The sequence below is a fragment of the Oncorhynchus mykiss genome, chromosome 26 (assembly GCF_057628025.1).
Source record: "Oncorhynchus mykiss isolate SJ-2025 chromosome 26, ASM5762802v1, whole genome shotgun sequence".
In the NCBI taxonomy this organism is placed as follows: domain Eukaryota; kingdom Metazoa; phylum Chordata; class Actinopteri; order Salmoniformes; family Salmonidae; genus Oncorhynchus; species Oncorhynchus mykiss.
Genome location: NC_143047.1, coordinates 13,667,926 through 13,692,686, shown reverse-complemented (window position 1 = coordinate 13,692,686; position 24,761 = coordinate 13,667,926). Strand labels below are relative to the sequence as shown.

At 42.8% G+C, this 24,761-nt stretch overlaps 3 protein-coding genes and 1 pseudogene across 6 annotated transcripts in view; 3 read left to right on the top strand and 1 right to left on the bottom strand.

The window, feature by feature from the left end:
- Positions 1–2,681: 2,681 nt before the first annotated feature.
- Positions 2,682–10,411, top strand: LOC110506416 (N-acetylgalactosamine-6-sulfatase-like; annotated as a pseudogene). The gene is made up of 4 exons (XR_016492407.1): positions 2,682–2,768; positions 2,954–3,075; positions 9,208–9,325; positions 9,968–10,411. The product of XR_016492407.1 is annotated as an N-acetylgalactosamine-6-sulfatase-like (transcript).
- An 853-nt stretch (positions 10,412–11,264) lies between these two features.
- On the top strand, positions 11,265–14,197 carry aprt (adenine phosphoribosyltransferase). The gene is made up of 5 exons (XM_021586003.3): positions 11,265–11,433; positions 11,692–11,795; positions 12,153–12,286; positions 12,434–12,512; positions 12,708–14,197. Exons 1-5 carry the CDS (start codon positions 11,342–11,344, stop codon positions 12,845–12,847), a joined length of 549 nt encoding a protein of 182 aa, XP_021441678.1. The 5' UTR covers positions 11,265–11,341; the 3' UTR covers positions 12,848–14,197.
- Positions 14,198–14,410: 213 nt separating this feature from the next.
- Positions 14,411–20,077, bottom strand: LOC110506411 (DNA replication factor Cdt1). Of its 2 annotated transcripts, none has more exons than XM_021586001.3 (10): positions 17,820–20,077; positions 17,184–17,336; positions 16,747–16,979; positions 16,344–16,538; positions 16,110–16,255; positions 15,913–16,007; positions 15,634–15,825; positions 15,151–15,294; positions 14,846–15,047; positions 14,411–14,739 (listed from the first exon to the last, which is right to left on the bottom strand). In XM_021586001.3, exons 1-10 carry the CDS (start codon positions 18,432–18,434, stop codon positions 14,576–14,578), a joined length of 2,139 nt encoding a protein of 712 aa, XP_021441676.3. In that variant the 5' UTR covers positions 18,435–20,077; the 3' UTR covers positions 14,411–14,575. The 2 variants fall into 2 exon arrangements, with proteins under 2 accessions (XP_021441676.3, XP_021441677.3); XM_021586002.3 differs by having other exon boundaries at positions 17,304–17,336; positions 17,820–18,534.
- Positions 20,070–24,761, top strand: part of LOC110506407 (piezo-type mechanosensitive ion channel component 1) — a 79,040-nt gene continuing 74,348 nt past the window's right edge. Inside the window, exon 1 of one of the 2 annotated variants that reach the window (XM_090222145.1) lies at positions 20,070–20,197. Coding sequence is in view for 1 of the 2 variants with exons in the window: in XM_036964024.2 (XP_036819919.2) it covers positions 21,057–21,120 (64 nt within the window). In the remaining variant the exon portion in view is untranslated. Of the gene's footprint in view, positions 20,198–20,329; positions 21,121–24,761 lie in introns of those variants that run through there. The other variant, XM_036964024.2, reaches the window with a different exon arrangement.

The following is a 24,761-nucleotide window of genomic DNA, read 5'->3' as shown; positions in this document are numbered from 1 at the left end:
GCAAATAAAGTGTTGTAATTTGGGAACAAAGTTTTTAAGATTTGTAATTAAATTGATCGTTTGTGCATTGTTCTGGCGCATATGGATGCCCATGCAAGCTATCTAACTTCCTACAACAATCGCTGTTAAACTTTCATGTCAGCACCCTTAGACAATGAGATTCTATCTGGGTTTGAATTCCAGTGTGTTACGGTTAAATACCAGGACTCTTTCTCCCATCTCCAGGTGAGCCAGCAGCTGGGGACTGTGGTGGATCTGTTCAGCACCAGTCTGTCTGTGGCTGGCTTCAGCGTTCCAGACGACAGTCTCATAGATGGACTGGACCTCAGCCCTGTCCTCCATAACAACACACTCATCAACAGGTTAGAGCTCGCAGCTGGGAGAGGCGGTAGCGGTGCCCCCTGTAGGGAGGCTGCTGGCTGGGGCCCAGGGAGAGGGACCACCCTGGTGGATAAGGTGTTCCACCAAGCACATAATGGGATGAGCCATGGCAGCGTGGTGGTGGGGAGCGAGGAGGCGAGGGAGGGCCAGGCAGTGCAGCACGGGGGGGGGGGGCTGGAGCTGAGGGGGGGCTGCTGCTTATCACAGGAATCCAGCAGTCACCAATCCCATTTCACACCCAACAGGCCCATCTTCTATTACCGCGGCAATGAGATGATGGCAGTCAGGGTTGGGCCTTACAAGGCCCACTATTGGACGTGGAGCAACTCGTGGGAGGAGTTTAACCAAGTGAGTCACTCTCAGTGACTGTAGTGTGTATTTCGCTCTCTTGCTGTCTCTCTGACTGTAGTTTATCTCTCATTGTCTCTCTCGCTGTCTCTCTGACTGCAGTTTATCTCTCATTGTCTCTCTCTCTCCGACACACCCTCAACCAGCCATCCACAGTGCTCTCCAAAAACACACATTTGGTAGTCAGTGTTATCTTGAAAACAGCTCATCAAGTGGCTGTTGTGTACATCAGTGGCTAATGAATATTAATGAGGACACCCCACTTCACCAAAGTACTATCATTCATCAGCACTGGCTGTCGCTGGTGGAGCATTCTCCCCTCCTGCTGAGTATCCCACTCCTCCCTCCTATGCCCTGAGGAGTGAGAATGTGTTCTCTCCTCCTCTTGTCCCCCTTTAAAATGTGTCCTGCTCCTCTCCCTCAGAAACCTCTGTTTCAAACGTGCAAGTTTGCATTATGCCCCATCGGTTGCTTAAATTGCTCTCTCCTAGAGGGCCGCTGAATCAATAGCAGCCTCCTTTATCAGCTCATGTGAACTGGAGTGGAACTTCACAAATAATGGCGTCTGATTGCCTGTGTGTTGCCTATCGATTGGTGTGTGCGTGAGCGTGTTTGTAAATGTGTGTGTCTGCGAGCAAAGGATGGTTTGAAGGGGAGGCTCTGGGTCTCCAAAGCTGACTCTGAGAGTTAATGTGTCGGTTCTTCACCAGAATGGGCAGCAGGCATTCAGAGCTTTACAATGACGCTTGACCCTCACATCTCACCCGAGAGCATCCATCACACAGAAAAACCACTCTTTATTTCAAGCGGTTTTAAACGGGTCTGAATATTGTGCTGAAACATTGATCCATCATTCAAGCTCACTATTTTCTCACCAGTTGTAAGTAATGTGGTGTATTTACTGTTTATGTTACATTTAAGATAAAACAAGGATGGTGTGTCTTTTCTGAACTTGAAATTCAATCATGGCTTAATAGCCATGAGCTCTACTGTGATTTTTCTGGTGAAATCCAGGAGATTCAGTGATGTGCAAAATTAGACATTTCACAGGGTTAAGTGGTTTTCATTAGAAGCTCTTGTTGGATGGTGTGGTAATGGTGTGAGGTATTATATTGCTTTGGGAATGGGAACGGTCTGCATCTGGTGTTATCTGCTCGGACTTGTCTTTGGTGGGTAGCATACGTTTAATATGACTCTTTATAGAATATTTTTCTTTGAGGAAAATATGAAACCAAAATTCTACTTTTGCATTCCAGTTTATGTCAATTTGATTCTTCTTATAATGTTGGCTACTTTACTCCATCTTTAAAAGAACATTGCTGTACGATCTGCTATCTTAATACCATGAGAGATATGGAGTTCTGCTGTGTCTTTTTCTTGGATAGAGATTAAAAGGGCTTTCTCACAGTCCAAAGGGATTTAGGCTCTTTTACATTTCAAAGACCAAAGCACAGAGACTGCTTCAGGACACTATGTGGGCAAGTCTGGATCATAGTGGGCTATGCAGTGTACTAAGGTAAGGTGTGTGCGCTCGTGCCTGTGCTCCTTTGAGCGTGACTGCTTGTGGTCCCAGAGGGGGGTAGGTAGAGTGCCTTACAGATGAGTGCTCTCTCAATATTAGTCGTGTTGCTCACAAGGGCACCTGAGAGGTATCCCCAGGGGGTCTGGAGGGGGCTGTGACTCAATCAGCCTCTGTCAGAGCCAGGCTGCTACCCCAGAGGAGGGGTGGAGGGGAGGAAGGTATAGAGGAGCAAGCCTGCACACTTTTGGGGGTCGACAGGACAATCGTAAAGGCCATGGCCCCACATTCTGACTGGCAGATAGAGTAGCCACATAGGTAACAGCCACAGGTATACCGTAACCCCAGGGCAGAGAGAACAGGTTGACAGGTTTGAAGTGAGGAAGACATGATATTATATACCAAACAGATATAGTCACACACATTATACACCATGTACTGTACACATCTACACTCCGCTCCCTTGGACAGATTCCTCCATATCCTCAAACAGAGAGACGGCATCAGGTTCAGGTGTGCAGTGAGAGTGTCGGTCTGTAGGTGGACATCATTGACAGTCTTTTTAATTGAATTTTCTTTTCAAGGGCACTTTCTCAGGGTCAGTTGAAATAGGTTATCTGTTACCACAACAGTCTCCATTGTCCTCTGTGAAGTGGGCGTTAGAAGCAAAATATCAATTGTGTGTATGTGTGTCTACTCTAACAGGGCATTAACTTCTGTCCAGGTCAAGAGGTGGCAGGCGTGACCACCCACACCCAACAGGAGCACACAATGCAGCCACTCATCTTCCACCTGGGGCGGGGCCCCTGGGAGAAATACCCTATCAGGTGAGTGCTCACTAAAACATACAAAGATTCCCTGGTGTACTGTTAGATTGTACTGAACGTAAAGTGAAAAGCAAGGGAAATATAGACAGGGCTTGGGGTTGGTCAGCCAATCTCCACACAGCTCAACAAACAGCAGGCCTCTGGTTAAATAAGAGAAGACAAGTGAGGAGGAGGAGGAGGAGGGGGTTGTAGGATGTTGGTGGACAGGATCTATGAGATCAATACTGATCCAGTTGTGGGAAAGCGGTGCGGTGAGGACTGAAGATTGATCTTTGCAGACCCAGACTGGCTGATTAAACACTATTCTTTGTGATTGCAAATAGCTCTTTAAATCTCACTGTCTTGCCTCAGACCCACTGCTATAAGTTAAAATTGCAAGACAAATTGTTCTCATATAAATCGAGAGGGAGTGCTGTGTCATGGACTTCGAACATGACCCCTTAGTGGTGTAAAAAACAGTTGGGTGTTTTATTTAGAAGACCTTTTAATTTTTGTCTATACATTAAATGTAATTGTGATGGTGTAAAAATGTGGACAAAAAAGGCCTTAATTGGACAAAATAACCATTATTCGGTAGCAGGGAGCCTAGTGGTTAGAGCGTTGGGCCAGTAACCAAAAGGTTGCTTGATCGAATCCCCTAGCTGACAAGGTAAAAATCTGTTATTCTGCCCCTGAACAAGGCAGTTAACCCACTGTTCCCCGGTAGACCGTCATTGTAAATAAGAATTTGTTCTTAACTGACTTTCCTAGTCAAATAAATGTTAAATACATATATACAGTGGGGAGAACAAGTATTTGATACACTGCCGATTTTGCAGGTTTTCATACTTACAAAGCATGTAGAGATCTGTAATTTTTATCATAGGTACACTTCAACTGTGAGAGACAGAATCTAAAACAAAAATCCAGAAAATCACATTGTATGATTTTTAAGTAATTCATTTGCATTTTATTGCATGACATAAGTATTTGATCACCTACCAACCAGTAAGAATTCCAGCTCTCACAGACCTGTTAGTTGTTCTTTAAGAAGCCCTCCTGTTCTCCACTCATTACCTGTATTAACTGCACCTGTTTGAACTCGTCACCTGTATAAAAGACACCTGTCCACACACTCAATCAAACAGACTCCAACCTCTCCACAATGGCCAAGACCAAAGAGCTGTGTAAGGACATCAGGGATACAATTGTAGATCTGCACAAGGCTGTGATGGGCTACAGGACAATAGGCAAGCAGCTTGGTGAGAAGGCAACAACTGTTGGCGCAATTATTAGAAAATGGAAGAAGTTCAAGATGACCCTCGGTCTGGGGCTCCATGCAAGATCTCACCTTGTGGGGCATCAATGATCATGAGGATGGTGAGGGATCAGCCCAGAACTACACGGCAGGACCTGGTCAATGACCTGAAGAGAGCTGGGACCACAGTCTCAAAGAAAACCATTAGTAACCACACTACGCCGTCATGGATTAAAATCCTGCAGCACACGCAAGGTCCCCCTGCTCAAGCCAGCGCATGTCCAGGCCGTCTGAAGTTTGCCAATGACCATCTGGATGATCCAGAGGAGGAATGGGAGAAGGTCATGTGGTCTGATGAGACAAAAATATAGCTTTTTGGTCTAAACTCCACTCGCCGTGTTTGGAGGAAGAAGAAGGATGAGTACAACCCCAAGAACACCATCCCAACTGTGAAGCATGAAGGTGGAAACATCATTCTTTGGGGATGCTTTTCTGCAAAGGGGACAGGACGACTGCACCGTATTGAGGGCAGGGTGGATGGGGCCATGTATTGCGAGATCTTGGCCAACAACCTCCTTCCCTCAGTAAAAGCATTGAAGATGGGTCTTGGCTGGATCTTCCAGCACGACAACGACCCGAAACACACAGCCAGGGCAACTAAGGAGTGGCTCCGTAAGAAGCATCTCAAGGTCCTGGAGTGGCCTAGCCAGTCTCCAGATCTCAACCCAATAGAAAATCTTTGGAAGGAGCTGAAAGTCAGTATCTGGAGAAGGTCTGTATGGAGGAGGGGGACAAAATCCCTGCTGCTGTGTGTGCAAACCTGGTCAAGAACTACAGGAAATGTATGATCTCTGTAATTGCAAACAAAGGTTTCTGTACCAAATATTAAGTTCTGCTTTTCTGATGTATCAAATACTTATGTCATGCAATAAAATGCAAATTAATGACTTAAAAATCATACATGATTTTCTGGATTTTTGTTTTAGATTCCGTCTCTCACAGTTGAAGTGTACCTATGATAAAAATGACAGACCTCTATATGCTTTGTAAGTAGGAAAATCTGCAAAATCGGCAGTGTATTAAATACTTGTTCTGTGTGTGTGTGTATATATATATATATATATATATATATATATATATATATCAAATTTTTTTCACTTTTTTATTGGCAAAGACACTCAGAGATGAACAAAAGCATGACACACATTCATATAGTTTCCATAATGATTTGATGGGGGAATACAATTTCCTATTATCTAGCTTTCTCTCTGATCCGTCTTCATTCTCCTTAATGTTTTCTTCAGTCGGATTAGCTCCTGTCCCCCAGGCTGTTTCCCACCCTCTGGCTCCCTCCCTCACCATCTCGCTATACGTCTCTCTTTCTTCCTCTCTCACTTTATCACTCTCTCCTCTCTTAATCTCCCCTTACTCCCTTTCTCACATGAAGGGAGATGGAATAATTAAACATTCATGTTGTTTTTGATCAGCCCATCTCATCTCTGCTCTCTTCCATTCAAGCCGCATAATTAAAAACAGACAAATCTATAGCCATGTTGTGTTGGAGAGTTAATTTGGCCGTGTCCCAGACTTATGGAGAGGAGGAGCTGGTTTGGCACCTGGAGAGAGGACCCTGTGTCCCCTCTCCCCACTCCAAGCGGGTGGGGGTCATTGGGGTGGACCGTGAGGTCACAATATTCCAGCCCCATCTCTCCAGCCCCAGTGATGACACCCAGCCACTATCCACCCCCACTGCCATCCCATCTCCTCCCTCTCTCTGTTTCCTTCTCTCCTGTCTGTGTGTCAGGCAGGCTGCTGGCCATGTGCTCCTTGGGCATCCAGCTGGACCGGCTGGCCGTCATTAATCTCTGTCTGCACCTAAAGAGCCACTTAAGATGATGTAGGGCCTGTCTGCACGCATACCTTCAGTTGTGTGGCAGGCTGATACTACAGCAGTAACACACGCTGCCCAGGCAGTCGCTCCACTGTCCCAGCCTCTTAGGATACATGGACACACTCACTAGAGACCTGCTGCATGAATCCAGGGGGATATAGAAGATGCTTTTCCATTCATATCTGAATTAGGATATTTCATATTTTGTCTTTATCTCATTGATCTACAATAACAAGACACTCGCAAGCACACAGAGATCAGCATTCTACCGCTGTGAGATTTAGACAAAACATTTATTCAGATTGTCAGTGAATTTACGGTTAAGCGTTTTCAGACGGAACATGAGCACATGAACGTTTTCTTATTGGTCCTCTTCTATTGGTGTGGGAGATGACTCCTCCTGTGGTTAGTAGATCAGTGGGAAGGTGTGGCTGACTGGGTCCAGTGTATAGTAGGACAGCCCAGTTCTCCCTGCCTGTGTCCCAGTGGGACTGAGACTTAGCCCTGCCTCCTGCTGCTCCGGCTCACTTCCCCTGGGCCCTTGTCACCCTGTGCTGAGCACTTAAGTCCCAGCCAGCCTCGGGCTAATGTAGCAGGCAGCCCTGCACACTCTGGCCTCATCTGCTGCCGACTAGCACTTCAGCCCCCAATCAATAATCTTCACCGATTCGCTCAATTTCCACAGGAGGAGGAGAAAGGGCAGAGGTATTTGATTGTCTCTTCAATTCCCTCTGCTTGATGCCTGCTGCTGTGTGTGTGTGCGCACGCGTGTGTGTGTGTGTGTGTGTGTGTGTGTTCGCTCTACCAGTGGGGTTATGAATCACTAATCAGAGTGTAGTGACACACCTGAGCAATGCCGCCTTCCCCCTGGGTGTCATGCATTATAAATCAAAAGAGTTCATTTGCATGCAGCGTTATTATTATTCCAGTTTTTGCTTTAACACCAGTGGGCTAAGGGTTCTAGTAATGATAATGAGGCTGTGCTGACTGGAGTTTTCTTTGTTTATTTGTGGAGAGGGAGGAGAGAAATACATATGTTTTTATTTATATATTTTTAGGGTTAGGGTGCTCAATGCATAGACAAAGAATAGTATGTTGACACAAAAAGGGCTGAGTGTACACTTTGCACACCACATGAAGCTGCTGAGAGGAGGACGGCTCATAATAATGGCTGGAATGGTGTTAATGGAATGTTGTCAAACACATGGAAATCACCACGTGTTTGATGAGTTTGATACCATTACATGATTCCGTTCCAGCCATTCCTCCCCAAATAAGGTGCCACCAGCCGCCTGTGTTGCACACTGTGTTTGGTCCCGCTCTGATGTATGGTTCTAATATTTAGTGAGATAAAGCAGCTTCAGAAGTTATCTGAAAACGAATCACAGTGATCAATACAGAGCAGAGAACAGATAGGATGGTAATGAAATCTCCATCATTTTGATCAAGATATTGTCTTTGGTCCAGGAAGCTGAGTTTGTGATTTCAAATACATACATAGTCAAATTTAATCTGAAATGAAACACTTGTTTCTATAGAAACCTTTACTCATTAAAGATATGATCAAGGCCGTGGTATGTTGTGTTTCTGGGTCATTGCACAGTATTGCGTCACCACGCAACCATAAGAAATAACCACCAAGCCAAGGCAGAGAGCAGATGGTAAGTTTAAACCGCCATGGCCTTGTTAAGGACCTAAAGGATGAGTTGTGGTGGGGAACACTGGGGCAGTAGAGTAGTGAAGGTGGGAGAGCAGAGGGTGTGAATATAGGAGTAGCACATGGCTGAGGAATAGGGGAGCAGGTGCTATTGTGTGTCAGAAGCCCCACTGCCCTCTGGGAGGTTGAGGGGGGGGGGGGGGGGGGGGGGGGGGTGGAGGGAAGGGGAGGTGGAGAAGGAGGAGGGGAGATGGAGGGGATAGGCGGTGTGAGCCGGACAGGGCCTGGGGTTATTACACTAATTGACACTTCACCTCACGCACACCCTCCCCAGGGGCCAATCAGAGAGCTGGCTTTGGGGAGGGGCGGGGGGGACGGAGCTGGCACAGGTGCTGCTTGCGACTGTATTATGGGTGTAATTGCACTGGTGATATTTGTCTATCCACGTGTCGCGCCACCAACCGCCCACTCCCCCCAAATACACAGAGCCCATTAACCCTACAGGTCCTATTGAGAGCAGACAGAGCAGTGTTCCTTTGAAACACTTCAGGGCCTCTGCGTTTTACACACTGAATATAATAATGCACAGAGGTGCTCCGCCGTGTCCAACAAGAATAATTGAGAGACAGGGGATGGGGAACATGGCCAATCCTGCTGAGAGGGCTCCCCAAAGGGTGTGTGTGTGTGTGTGTGCGTGCGTGCGTGCGTGCGTGCGTGCGTGTGCGTGCGGGCATGCTTTCAAAAGGCTCTCGTATGAGTTAAGCTTGTCGGCTTTAAACTGTTTCAGTCATTAGTGTGTACATTCGCTATGGATTACATCAGTTGTTTAAAGGCAGGCAGGTGTCATACAATAAGTCATTTTAGGCTGTACAACACATGGAAGACTAAGCTGTAGATTTATGAAACTGATTTATGAGAATGTTTTACTAATCATACAGAGATTGTTATACACTGGTCTATATTGTAGGCCTGCTGTGTTTGTGTGTGAATGTGCATTTGTGTGAGCAGTGACCTTCTGTCTATGTGCTGTGACTGACATCTATTCTCTATGTTAAATTGTATAACCACGCTATTGGTGTGTTGTGTGTGTGTGTGTGGGAGAAGGTGAAAATCTGAGTGTTTGTCCTTGACCAAGCTCTGATTGGAGAGCCTCATGCATCTGTTCAGACATTTTAGGTGAATCTGTGCATCTGTGTTAGTGTGTGAATACAAGATGTAGCCGTATGCCTTTACTGCGCTGTTGTAATTCTGGATGGTGTGACCACATGCCAATATTGACTGAATGTTATGTTTGTATGTGTGGTGAGTGTTTTGCACAACTACTTACGTCTGTGTGTTTCTCTGCAGTGCTGTGACTAAGGAGTACCAGGATGCACTGAGTCGGATCACAGCAGTGGTGGAGAAGCATAAGAAGGGTCTGGTACCAGGTGTGCCCCAGCTCAATATGTGTGACATGGCTGTCATGGTAAGATCAATACTACACAGAATGTCCATTCCCCATGTAGCCTCCTTTAACTTGTTTGATATAATACATTTTGTTTCATAGTATTGTTCTGTGGCTTTTGTTTTCAGTGTTAACATCTCTGACTTGTATGTTCTTTCTCAAAGAAAATGATTTTAGAAAAGAAATTGATTAAGATCTTGCTGTAGTGACTCCTTTTCTCATTTCCTTTATCTTTTTATAATGCTGAATGCTTTCAGTAAACTATGTGGGCACAATTTCAGATCTGTTTACCAGAGTTATTTTTCTTCCCTTTGTTCGTAAAATAATAGACTATCTTATTGTTATTTGTGGAAAAACACAGCAGTGTGATTCTTGGACCTTTTGTCTCAGCAACTGTTCCTGTGGGTTTTAAGCTGCTTTTGGAAAAAAAAATAGGGAGTGTCTGTCTCATTGGTTTTGTTTTTTACAAAACAGCTAAAAATGAAAATTGCTTTCTTTGTATGCTCATTGCTGAAGCAGTTTGTCCATGATTCTGAGATCTGCGTATCGCGAGTGTAGCAGCAGCTCCCCCATGTGGTTTCCTTGGAGAACATCATTTTAATCATGTTCAGCTCAGGTGCATGAATGTGTAAGAATGTTTTCTGTGGTTTCTTTCACTGACAGAACTGAGCACCTCCAGGATGTGAAAGGTTAGGAAAATGCCTTAAAGCCCCCAAGTCACAGCCGTGGAAGTGTGACTGGCCGCATTAGCTATCTGTTTCAGCGCCACCCTGGAAAAAGGGAGGATGTCAGCGAAGATGCTGCCTTGATGAAGAGCCATTTTCAGGAATTCAACTTGAATTTCTATTAGTTTTTAACTTCTAATGTTGAAACAGAACAACATATGGTTTGAATGGAGGACGTTAAAATGGGATGAATGCTTTCTGGGTACCATATGATTATTAATTGAATGAAGCTGATTTGCAATAGCTTTTTTTTAATGATGCCATCTCTGTAGATGTTTTCTCTCTCTTTACTTACTTATACACTACTGTGGAAGACATTGAAATAGGGCAACAACAACAAACTGTTTTAACTAGAATAAAACAATGTTTCATTTTTATGCAACGTTGTTTTTCAAAATGTTCTTAATCTTAACAGATGTTTTCTAGTGGGCGGCAGATTGAAGATTTCTGCGTCAATCGATGGGTCGTCACTTGCTTCCACTGTCACAAAGTCATATCAATAATAATTTATTAAACTTCGAGCGCTTTTTATAATAGAAATCGCTTCGTAAACAACGCGTCGTAAACAAAAAACAAACAAATAAACAAGCAATATATCATGACAGATCAACCAAAGGAGGCCAAGTGTTTGCTTCATGCTTTGCAGATGGAGAGGGTCATCAGTTCGTGGCTTGAGCGGAGGGAACTGGTCAGACGATGGTAAATGATGGTGATGAAGTCTGCTGATGATCTTGTACAGGGCAAGTCTGAACCAGCCCGAGTTTTATAGCCACTGGAATTCTCTTCCACTCTGTGAAGCATCTACTTGGGATCGGCATTCCTCTCACTATTATGAGAGGACAATTATATTATAGCTAAATCCCGCCTATTTCTACAGTGTGTATATATATATATATATATATATAATTTTTTAAAACCCAACCTTAAGCACCCTGCTAACCGTATGTCTAACCCTAACCTTAAATTAGCTCATTTTTGTTGTCATACATTTTTACGATAAAGGCAGTTTATTCTGACTTTGTGACTGGGGAATCTAGTGAATACCCAATCGATGTCTCGAAGTCTAGTGGGGTTTCCACTAGATAGCATATCTATCGAATTTAAGGTTAGGCATACGATCAGCATTGTAGTTAGTTAGGTTCAATTAGGTCTAATTTTAAGAAGATACATTGTACAAACAGGCTGAGTTTCTGACTTTGTGGCTGTGGTAACTAGTCACGACCCGGATGTTGTCGCATGACTACCAGGCATCTGACCTTTTGCCTCAAAGTCCACACAGACGATTCCACAGGAAGTTAACGCTCAGTTTGCCATGGCAGTCCACACGAGAGAAGCTAAATTAGATTTGGTCACCAAACACATAAAACCTTTTCCTGATTTCCCAAGCAAAGGAATACTTTTCAGGTAACTATTAGGTAGTGAATGATAGATTATCGCGATAAACCTAGCTAGCGTTACGTTCATGTGCTGAGTTAGATAGCTAGCCAACTTTGCAATGCTAGCTTTCTATTCTAAATAACGTGCATGCGTGTAATACTATTTTGTAGTAGCTAGCTAGCTATGTTGAAATGCTCGATAGAAGATACATTTTACAAGAGAGCTAGTTAGAATATTTATTTCAACAGCTAATGTGAATTATGTGTTTTTTGGTGTGTCACACAGAGACATCTGTCCAATTCTCAAAGACCCGGGTGCATTGACAGCAGTCATCGATCTTTTTGAGGAACATGTGAGGCAGACTCATCCCCAAGTAGAACTGATTGTCGGTGAGTCATCCCCATGGCTGCGTTTAGACAAGCAGCCCAATTTGGTCTTTTGGCCGATCAGTTCTGAGAAAGATCTGATGTGATTGGTCAAAGGACTAATTGGTGGATAAATATCAGAATTCGGCTGCCTGTGTAAAAGCAGTCACTGTCATATGCAGCTCCTGAGGAACATTAACATGAGAAGCAATGGGGCTGGCGCATGTGTCACAGAGGACACCATGCAGCTCCCCAGTTCTCTTGCTGTCTGGGAATTAGGCAATTCTGAGGTCATCGAAGGTTGCAGCTGTCATTTAACCACATTTTCTTCAACACCATGGATGGCCACTGTGTTCTAACAGCGGGATCTATGTCCTGTAGGTCTGGATGCTCGGGGATTTCTCTTCGGACCCCTCCTAGCCCAGAGGTTAGGAGTGGGATTTGTGCTGGTCCGGAAGAAGGGGAAGCTTCCAGGGCCTACAGTGTCTGTGGCATACAAACTGGAGTATGGAGAGGTGAAATTGGCTGATGATGACCTCTGTATTACCTCCTACACCCTTCTGTCCGTTCATATCTCAGCTCCAAGCCTCTGAAAAGTACATATGTATTGGAACCTGCTATTTGTTTATAAAATTCCTTTTCAATTAATACTCCTTCATCAGGCCGAGGTTGAGGTCCAGGAGGATGCAGTGGCTCCAGGAGAGAAAGTGCTGCTCATCGATGATCTACTAGCCACTGGAGGTAAGGCATTTCACTGTTCATGGGATGTATTTTGTACAAATAAGTGGACAGTATGGCAGCTAAAAATGTATATTGATTTAACTAAGGGAACTGTGTTTCATTGGCATTACCCGTCTTTGTTTCGAGACCAGTGTCGATGACAATGCCTCCATATTACTCAGTAGTACTCTACCTAACTTCTCTACTGTTTGTCAGGAACCCTGTGTGCTGCCTGTGAGCTCATGAAGAAACAGAATGCAGAGGTAATGGGCTGCATGGTGATCATTGAGCTCAAAGAGCTTAACGGGGTTGAAAAGCTGAAGCCAAATACCCTCTTCTCCCTGGTGCAGTATTGAGGTCAAAACAATTCCAAGTGTTCCATTCAGTATGGTTTAGAACACACCACTTTGATGCAGTTTACTGTCTTACAGTTCCTACCCAACTGTAATGAATTGTGATGGAGACCTTTTTTCTGGGGTTAATTTTTGTTACAGGTAAACTTTCCAAAGCATTTCTATGAACTATAAAGCAAATGCCATTCAATTTATACAAATGCCATTCAATTTATACACATACATATACATACATAGTACGTCTGTGACGGTTCTGGAATTTTGGAAGACTATTTGGCCATCCAAATGACCACGGTCACTGTAATAACTGTTCGAATAGCAGCAACAACAAAAACATTTTAACACACTTTTCTCCTCTCCTCCACGTGCCATCATATGAATAGAACGGGCGTCCCCATTCAAGTCAATGATGGCATAATGGGTGGACTGGCGAAAGCAGGAAGAGTACCGTAGAGAAAGAGGCGAGAGGATTCTCTCTTCCCAAAACCGGTTCATGTGAGATTAACCCTTTTTTGTATGGAACTCTTGTTAGATTACGTGACGCTTCTTTGATAACAATGTGCAATTGAAAAGCCACTTATTCTTACATTGGTTTAAAATACTGTCCCTCAACAAGGTGTAGATGAGAGAAATAACAAATTGCCAAAAGGAGGTGCTAGCTGGCTGGCCTCTGAAGCTAAGCAGGTTTGTCCCTGGATGGGTGACCCAGATGCTGCTGGAAGTGGTATTGGAGGGCCAGGAGGAGGCACTTTTTCCTCTGGTCTTAAAAAATGCCCCAGGGCAGTGATTGGGGACATTGCCATGTGTAGGGTGCCGTCTTTTGTATGGGATGTTAAACAGGTGTCCTGACTCTGGTCACTAAAGAGCACATGGCACTTATTGTTAATTGAGTGTTAACCCCGGTGGCCTGGCTAAATTACCAATCTGGCCCTCACACCATGATCACCTAATCATTCACCTCCTCTTAGTCGGTGCTGTACATGACAATTTAACTGGTAGAATAAGGGTTACATGATCTAAATGTGGCATTCTGAGAAACTTAATGTTGCACGCGTATCTTCCTTATTGGCATTTCTAATGTTTGAGCAGTCACAGCTTTGTCAATATAGACCATCTGCGTGTACCCATCAATGTGCTGTTATTTTCATTACTGTCTTCATCTATAACCATTAGTTGTGCTAGACATCATTTATATGCAATAAGTATCCATGTCTAAAGATGCCTTCTGTTATGTACTGGTGCAATTGAGTCATTTTGTCCGTATACTTGTTTCACCATGACTGGCTAATTGTTTCAAACTTCTGCAGAATAAAAATGAACTGTTCACATTGGAGAAACATGTGCACTACAGAATAAGAACCTGCTTGTTGGAAATCTGTGCAAGCAAAAAAGGCAGTTTGACAAAGGTAACTAGAAAGGTTTTGTTACAGAAGTAAGACAACGGTGTCATACTACCAAATCAACCAGAAACAGTTTCCTGCAACTGTAAAACCACCCACAAAATGAGTCCGTGTTAAAATTGACAATCATTGCCATGTTAATCTATACAAAACTTACACATTGTTATTGAATTGGTACAAGTTATTTTACTTGCTTAAAACCAGCCATGCATTGTACAATAATCAAAGACTTGAAGTCACAAATATATATATATATATATATATATGCGTACATACAAAGGACAATATGTCTCTATTCAAATTACACATTGAAAATCATAGCTTTTAAGCTTCAAAGGCTTTCTTCCTCTTTGGTCTTCTGCTTCAGCTTCTCCAGTACCACATTCAGGTCCAAGGTCTTGTTCAACTTTAGATAGAAGTCATTTCTAATTGTGTGAATCGTAAGCCATTCAGAAGTCAGTTCTGCCAGCAGGCGAAGGTGCAGCTCCATATCACCTTAAAAAAAAATGTTGGCCAATGTCAAAACGAATGCACTGAAAACCAATAGATGTTTTTAAAAGTTAATATAGGATTTCATCAGGCATTTCTTCAGATGACTCACCCATGCTCATGGCAGAGCGGTAACTAGAGACCATCCGGTTACAGGCCACCTCCATGATCAGTGCGGGTTTCTTCTCTGCCACAAAGACGTTACGCAGGATCCGAGCCAGCTCCTCCAGCCGTGACATCATCACAAGGCGCTCCTCCTGCTGAGGGTTCCGGGTCAAGGCAGCTTGGAGCTTCTGAGCCTGCTTTGCTCGGATCTACAACAAAAGAGAGGGGTCAGTCCCAGTCCTCACTGCATAGGGCATACTGTACTACATACACACATTTATGTGTCCTAAGTCAAACAGGAAGGTGACCTACCCTCTCCAGCAGGGACTGAGACACCCCTTTGAGGGCACTGTGAGTTTCAGCAGGAGCTACGGGAGTATGTGGAACAGGCTCTTGCTCTTTTACACAGACCATCTCTGCGGTCTTCAGAACCACGTTGGCCAGTGCTTTCTCCACCTGGAAAGAGCAAAATGAATACCAAACAATGCCATTGAAATGAATGCCCATCAAAGTAAAGCCCAATCCAATCAAGGTTTATTCAGCACGTACAGAGTTTACGGCAAGTATAATATATGCAGTGAAATGCTTACTTGCAAGCTCCTGCAACAGTGTAATAAAATGGAAGTACACAATATAAAGTGAGCTTGCAACAGTGTAATAAAATGGAAGTACACAATATAAAGTGGCTAGTGTCTTCGTCATACAGTTATATAGATAAAACAACAGCATTGACTGTGTGTGTTTTAAGGGTTGGATGTGTAAAGGAGATTTTAGGACAGACGGGTCAGTAAGTACCTTGGGGGTCATCATGGAGCGGGCCTTGTCCAGAACCTCCTGGGCAGTGGTTAGCTTCTCAGCTCCCCGTGGGGGCTGGGGTAGCTCACCGGGCAGGACATTGGGCACCTCATCCACATTGAAGCGAGGGTGCCAGCGGGTAAGCTTGTCATCTGGGACTCTAATAGGAGGATTCAACTTGGCAAGGAACGCCTAAAGACAACATATACAGATTGGTTCCCAAGTCAGGTCAACTCAAAGTATACAGTTACAAAATATTATCTTATAAATGGTGCCTACCTTGTGATGCCCTTTCATAATGCTGATTAGGTTTTGGTGGAAGATACGTCGCCTCTCTAACAGGCGGGAAGCAGCCAGCACTGCCTTGTTCTTATCTGAACAAAAACAGACATCAAGAGAGACTCAGATCAGCAGTTAATTAAAATACACTCATCTGTGTTGAAAGAATACAAAGCATCATGAGACCATCCCCTCACCAGCTTCAATGACAGGCTCCACTGTGAGCTGGTAGCTAGACTTCTTCACTGTTGCACTGAAGGTAGGAATGTTTCTCTCCTGGCGGAAATGGTAGGCAGTAGGATAGACCGTCTTAATCTGGCCCACATGGGTCTCTTCAAAACGCCTGTGAAATAAAAAGTGATGAATATTTCTGCTGCTCTTTCCCATGGAATTCTACTAATCCAATTAGACAAGTGTAGTTTGCTCCATACTTGTGCATCATGTCCTGGACACCCTGCTTCACTTTGGCAAAGGTAACAGTCTCTGAGCGGTTGAAAAGCATTCCCACTATGGTGTCCATGCTACGGAACATTCCAGCAAGCAGTTTGTACTTGAAGGGCAGGGTGAGGCCAGGGGGAGTATCCTGGGCAAGAGTATGGTACCGCTGATAGGCTGGGAGCTTATCTCTGAAAAAGAGCATATTACAGATCAGGACAATAGATGAGTTATAGTCAAAGCCACTACAGCAGCCTCTTCTCAAATAACACTGTTTCCCAACAAAGACCCGTAAAAAAGGTGGCTGAAACATGTGCATCAAATGTCACTATTTTGAGCTTCACCCACCCTGGCTGAATTTAAGGTTGTCTATAATTTAAATAATTGTTTCATTCTCACCCATCCTCGGTTATTGGGTGATTATTTTCCTCAGTAGATCTGGCCTCTGCCAACCTCTCCGCCTTCCGATGTTGTGCCTTAGCAGCAAGCTCTTTGACACAGGCTAGCTTTGTCTTCAGGTCTGGGGCAGTAGACCCTGTGGCCGTAGAGGGCAGGTTCTCAGCTTTCCGTGCCTGGTCCTTGATCTTCTGAAGTTGGAACTTGAGTGCTGCAACATCCTCTTTGGAGAAAGTCTGATGTAGTAGGGAAAAAAACATAAAAAAAAAAAAAATCAATACCATTGAAACATGTGAGGATGCTGTCCATTATGTTATGACTAAGGAGTAACTTGAGGGGATAAAATTAAACATTATCCCATAGAATTGAATTGTGGCCAGGTGTGTAGACTTAACAGCGAAGAGCAGAGGTGAAAGCCTACGCCACCAACAATACTGTACCTTGTGCCCCTCTTTTGGTTTTGAGCTGCCCTGAACATGTGGTTTGCCCGTTGGAGAATTGTTGGCACTGCAATTGACTAAATTCTTTGATTCTTTATCAACAGGTAGGGAATAGGGTACCTGCAGGACATCTTTAGCCAGATGCTGGGTTGCCTAAAAAATAAAAGATTAAGTAGTGACTTGTACATTTTCAGCCCCCTTCAATGTCTTCAAATTATTTAGCTACTAGTAGCCAAACTAGGAAAATAAAAATGAATTGTTGTGAGGTCTGTTGTGTCTAGCTTATGATAAATAGCTAGTTAACCATTCTGGACCAGACTTGCTAGGTTGTTATTTCTAGAAATAGGTCGCCAGTTTTTAGCCCTTAAAGCTGTAAATGGTGTTAGCTTATGACTATAATATCAGTCAGTTAACATGACCTTTATTACGCCGTTGTACTTGTTTTGATTAGCCTACGTAGAAGTGACGTTATTTTGACGAAGATTGTCTTAGAACGACACGTAGTTATGAGATCTAAGCCTGCGTTTACCACACACACACACACACACCTTAATTTACGCAGTTTATCAAAAATAAAAACATTAAAATGACACCATGGCGGCGTACGAAAATATGCCATTATTAAGCCAACATTACCTTTTCGTCGTCTTCGAAGAGAATCAATTTCTTCCTGACCGCCTTCTTCACAACTTTAACCGACCCAGGACTTGTCCCTGCAGCGATGCCATGTTTTCTTGCCTCGATCCGAAGACGCTTCTTTGCGATTTTATGTTCAGCAGTGGCTGAAAATACAGCTGATCCAAGATCGAACTCAGCATCTGTAGAGGTCCTCTTGGGAGTACGAGGGCTGGAGAAAATTGTTTGTTTTTCCGAGTTAGTCCTCGCCAGCACAGCAGACACGCTCTCCACCTTATTGACCGAAGTCGCCTCGTCAATAACCCTCCAAAACTCCTCTTGTACACTGTTTTCAGAACATGTGGATTTTGAAGTCTTTATCATAACATTTGTTGTAGATGCTGCATTCTTGCTTTTCGACCGAGTTGATATTGTGCTGGGATGACTTGTTACAGTGTCCACAACTTGGGTTATATTGCAATCACCATGCGCAGCCCCACTAGCATCTTTCTTTCTCTGGACGTAAAAATCGGTGACCCGCGCCTGAGACATAATGATGTCAAATCTAGAACCACACAATTCTCTTCTGGTCAGGAAAGACGAACGATAAAATTCCAACTCAACAGCTTCAGCCATCGAGGTATATATGCAGGCTTGATCAAAGTCGCTATGACCAGAACATCAACACACTTTCGCGCGAAATGGACACGTGACCTTCACAAAGCCTCCTCCCGCCCCGTTTCAAATAGATTTGTTTAATGATTGATCAATGCCTAGTACCTCACCTTTTTTGAACGAATCAGTTGTGATAAGGCTGTCTCAAAGGACAGTACAGTATGTAGTTAAGAAACTGTTGTGTGATTGATGGGATTATATTCATGATTAGCGTTGATTGAGTTAGAGTTGAGCCGTAGCAGGTTTAGGATAATTTACGCAGTATGTTAGGAGCATTAAAGTAGGTTTGGAGATTTAGGTTAAAGGTTAGGAAAAGAGTTAGGATTAGCTAAAATTCCAAAACATTTTTTTATTTTTTTTACATCAATTTGACAAAAGCTGTATTGCATCTGTTACATTACCGCGCGTGCCAGTTGCTCCGTTCTCCCGGATGGCAACGTGAAGTAGTGAGTAGGATTCTGTTTTCATGTGCAACGGTGGTTGCTTTTTTCCCCTTCTTTTTACTAGTTTCCCTCATGTAATAATTTGTATTTGCATGCAGTGAAAATATGTAGTTTTTATTGTACGGTAGGTCAATGCTATGTTATTTCTATATTTTGAGTTTGAGTTGGTGATGGTTTCCTATCTGGCCATGTAATTTTGAGATTATTGTAGGTCATGCATTTTGGATGTCTATGAGTTAAGTAGTGTGATTATCTGACTGCTTCCTCTTTTTTTATGGAAATGATTTGAAGAGGGTTTTCTTTGTTTGTAAACACACCCCATAGAGCCCCTGGACAGCAACACAATTAGACCCAATCAAATCATGAGAAAACAAAAAGGTAATTACTTGACACATTGGAAACAATTGACAAAAAAAACAGAGCAAACTAGAATGCTATTTGGCCCTAAACAGAGAGTACACAGTGGCAGAATACCTGACCACTGTGACTGACCCAAACTTAAGGAAAGCTTTGACTATGTACAGACTCAGTGAGCATAGCCTTGCCATTGAGAAAGGCCGCCATAGATAGACATGGCTCTCAAAAGAAGACAGGCTATGTGCACACTGCCCACAAAATGAGGTGGAAACTGAGATGCACTTCCTAACCTCCTGTCCAATGTATGACCATATTAGAGACACATATTTCCCTCAGACTACACAGATCCACAAAGAATTCGAAAACAAACCCAATTTTGATAAACTCCCATATCTACTGGGTGAAATTCCACAGTGTGCCATCACAGCAGCAAGATTTGTGACCTGTTGCCACAAGAAAAGTGCAACCAGTGAAGAACAAACACCATTGTAAATACAACCCATATTTATGCTTATTTATTTCCCCTTAACCGTTTGTACATCGTTGCAACACTGTATATATGCGTACTATGACATTTGTAATGTCTTTATTGTTTTGAAACTTCTGTATGTGTAACGCTTACTGTTAATTTTGATTGTTTATTTCACTTTTGTATATTATCTACCTCACTTGCTTTGGCAATGTTAACACATGTTTCCCATGCCAATAAAGCCCCTTGAATTGAATTGAGAGAGTGATGAGTTGGGCTTGGCGTACCGCTAGATGACGCTAATGATTTACCAGACAATATTTATTTAGAAGAATGTAGAGTCAATTTCAAGCAGGTTACAGCAGTGTGAAACTTCTTCAAAAGATTACCGAGTACGAGTTTTCGGGTGTATAATCTCAAAATTCATAGGCTACTGGTTTTACTACGCGGTTAAGGTAGGGTTATTTATTAGCATGTTGCTGTAGGAGTGTCACATAGCAATATTTCACCTATCATTTCCTACCATAGGCTAAAGTTTGTAAGTGTCATGTGTCAACGCAAAACGACGATGTGCTCAAGTAGGAAAATCGCAGGCGATGGTGCTGTCAGTGAGAGATTTTCAAACATGCGTTAACTATGATATAGAATAGTTGAATAGGTTGAAAATGAATTCGTTTCTTTCGAAATTACCATACATTAATTGGGTATGCTTGTGGGATAGTCTTCCACGTGGACAGGTTGCTTTCGAAAACACACATTAAAATTGTTAGGTTATGAAGAGAGAGAAAAAATTCAGAGGAAGTACCAACCCAGTGAGAGTGAATTGGATGTACAGCGACTGAAAGAACAGTTCATCTGTTGCAGTAGGCCTACTGGTGAATCACTTTTTCCTGGAAGATATTGCTTTACAGGGAATGTTCAGTCCAAGGGGCGGCAAGAGAGGAGAGTTGTTTCAATACGGGAGAGCTGGTAGTTAGTTTTGTTTACAATTTCGTGAGAATACATTTTATACCCCCGCAATGTGAGGAGGTGAAGATGTCTTGTGGATTTACAGAACAAGAACCGCAATAGTCCGCATTGGTCCATCACTCTGGAAACTTGAAAAAGTTGAAAAATACTTTTGGAAGTCATATGTCTGTCTAGTGGAATGACCGCACCGCTTTATTTTCTCGGTTTAAAAGATTGTTTTAAAACCATGAACAATTATTGCGGACTGGGTTTATTAAAATTGATTGGGTGGAATGTAACGTTCCGTCGAGGAATGTCAGCGAGGCTGTAGACTGGAGTTAAGCAGTGTATTTGGGACGCGCATTCATGGAGCTTCAGGTGGTATGTGGACTGCTCTACTGCTTCCTTTTGCCGACGTTCTTGTTAGCAGGTAAATTGTCAGTGTTTCCATTGTGAATTGAATTAAGACAGAATTCAATGTTACTGCTCAATAGGACTAAATTATTGATATTATGTTATTTTGCTACATATTCAATTTGCATGTCATGCTATATTATTTGTTGTTGTCTACTTTTTGGGATGTCATTTCAGGCAGGGGTAGGCTACAATAAAAACATGAACATACAGAACACTGACAGAATGACATTGATAGAGCAGATACAAATCACATAATCTGAAATTGGAATCACTTCTGTATGAATAGGATTATTATGGGTTAAGTATACCATATATATATATTATATTATATATAAAGGGTTCTTTGGCTGTCCCCATAGCATAACCCATTTTGCTTCCAGGTAGAACCCTTTTGAGTTCCATGTAAAACTCTGTGGAAAGGTTTCTACATGGAAGTCTAAAGGGTTCTACCTGGAACCAAAACGGGTTCTTCAAAGGGTTATCCTAGGGGGACAGCCGAAGAATGCTTTTAGGTTTTAGATTTAGTGCCCATTCAAAGAGTGCACACCATTGTTCATACTCCATTCTTGGCCTATATAATGGTAGGATGATGTGCCACAGGACAACGCAAGTGTAAATGGTAGTTTAAATGAAAAGTTGGTTTGTATTTGAAGCTTCAAGTGTAGTAGGCCTATGACTTGGTAAACGAACTGAGGACTATTAGTATCATGTAAGTGTTTTTAACAGGAAACCGTCCTCAGTTGTGTCATCTCTAAAGATTATTTTCTATCTCAGCCTTCTTGTCCCTGAAACTTTCCATTCCACCAGCCAAATTTAAAGCACTAAAATCCAGATTTTCTCCTACTGGTCTTACTAAGAGCTCTGTGGCGGTTATAGATATGGTTCAGACTGTTGACAGGATACTGCTAGAAGATGTGGCATCTCTTGTCACATGGGTTCTCCGGGGCTCACAGGAAACAGAAAGTGTCTCGCGAGCCTCCTTACCCGTTACACGTGGCCAACCAATCTCCACTCATTTCCACTCATTGGCTCGAATCTCCACTCATTTGCTGCAACTGTTTCAATCTAAGGTCTATGTCTCACCCACACGCCTGATTTCCCTTTTGTGACCGCATAATGTTGCTCTTCACATGTGGTTTAGAAGTTGCAGGCGTCATCATACATGTCCTCTGTTTTTTTTGTCAGCAAGATCTGTTGGTGCTCATCTGGATGCAGACCGTAACCTTGCCATCTTTGTGGTCAATCCAAGGCTGGAAGGTGCACATCACTGAGGGCAATAAAAATGCTCCAGACAGTGGGTCATCCTGACCAGTGCATTGTTCCACATGAGGCCACATAGGACCTGATTAATCAAGACCACATGGTTGGCTTGTGTGTTTACTACTACCGTTTGAAAGTGAGACAATGAGAAGATAATGAACCTGTATCTTAGTGGAATAAAGATTTTAGAACAGGGTGGAATATGTGAAGAGCGGACAAACACAATAAATCAAATTAAATCAAATGTTATTTGTCACATGCGCTGAATACAACAGTTGCAGACCTTACCGTAAAATGCTTACTGACAAGCCCTTAACCAACAAGGCAGTTCAAGAAATAGAGTTTGGCAAATATTTACAAAATAAAATAAAGTGAAAAAATAAATAAAATCAAAAAGTAACACAAGAAAATTACATTAACGAGGACATATACACGGGGTACCAGTACCGAGACAATTTGCGGGGGTAAAGGTTAGTTGAGGTATTTATAAAGTGACTTTGCATAGATAATAAACAGTCAGTAACAGCAGTGTAACAACAAAGGGTGGGGGGGGGGGTCATTGTAAAAACAGTCTATGACTTGGGTGACTGGAGTCTCTAATAAGTTTTTGGGCCTTCCTCTGACACCATATAGAATTATTAGAGACTCCAGTCACCCAAGTCATAGACTGTTTTTAAAATGACCCCCCCCCCCCCCCCCCTGTTACTCACTGTTTATTATATATATATATATATATATATATATATATATATATATATATATATATATATATATATAGGAAGGCCCAAAAACTTATTAGAGACTATATATATATATATAGGTCCTGGATGTCAGGAAGCTTCCACTATATTCAATTGGAAATTTGGAGAAAACCTGGACTTGTTCGATGCAAGCAATCAAATATAGTTCAAATAATGACCTACTGCATCAATGATATTTTCTACTCACACAAACACACACACGTGTGATAACAAACACACCCTTGTGTGATATGAACTCTTTCAATTTGGAACACGTCTGTTCCGTGCTGGCGTCGCCTACCAATACTGTGGTGTAACCTCCTTTTATAAATGTACATGTCTCATTTGTACATATATTTCCATTGGCAATGTGAATATAAATAATTTCTCATACAAAACCCCACTTAAATGACCAGTGAGTGCCCTTTCCTCTAATGATGCAACACTGTCTTTGACAAACAATACTAGGCAATCAGTGCTCATTTAACGACAATGCAACCCACTCTCCAATCAAGCAGCTATCAAATCAAATTGTATTTGTCACATGCGCTGAATACAACAGGGGTAGGAAGACCTTACAGTGAAATGCTGACGTACAAGCCCAAAAACCAACAATGCCGTTTTCAGAAAAATAAGTGTTAAGTAAAAAATATAAAAATAACAAGTAATTAAAGAGCAGCAGTAAATAACAGTAGCGAGGCTATATACAGGGGGGTACCGGTACAGAGTCAATGTGCGGGGGTTAGTCGAGGTAATTGAGGTAATATGTACATGTAGGTAGAGTTAAAGTGACTATGCATAGATAATAACCAGAGAGTAGCACCAGTGTAAAAGAGGAGAATGGAACATGGGCCCTGTGCTGTGTGAGGACAGTTGTGTGTGAGGTTAAGCTCATGGGGCGCGCAGTGAGTCTGCTGCATAGGTCTGATAAACCGTGCGTTTGAGTCTCCAGCTGCGGTACATAGTGAAAACACCTGTAGCCTGTCGCTCCAGCACAGCTTAAATACACCCATTAGCTAGAACGATGCTCCAAACACTTAACATTACACAGCCAGGAGACAGCTAATGTATAGAGAGGGGTTTAAAACATTATTTTCAATCTCGACCTTTTGATTTTGATTCAACTGGTTGAAGTGTAAATCACAGCCTTGAAGTGCTATTCTGTTGTTGAGCTGTTTGAGAACGTAAGATAGCATCGATCTATGCTAGTTCTCCTTTTGTCCGGTGCCAAGGATAGATCTATGTTTTATTTGGTCACTCACTGCCAAAAAGATGAGTTAGTGTCAGTGAGATGTAAACCTGCAAGAGGCCTATTCTAGGGCCTACTCTGGGCTGAGACTCTGCTTCCATAAGAAGAGAATGTGAGAGGGACATGACTGGCAAAGTGGGTGAGGAAAATAGTTCACCCTTAAGTCCTGGCTTGCTGCTCATTACCTCATGTTCAAAGCTATAAACAGTATGGTTGGCCTGCTCTCTAAATTGTGTGAGTACATTGCATTACCTCGGTTAATCCCATTTGTTTTTATACCTAATAAGAGACAATTATGCCCATTCCCAAGAATGAATGGGGGTGGGCTTACTGGGCTAAACTAAATCGCAGATGTGTCTGGTGTGTTTTAGTGTTTAGAGATTCACAGTGGTCTCACAGCAAGTT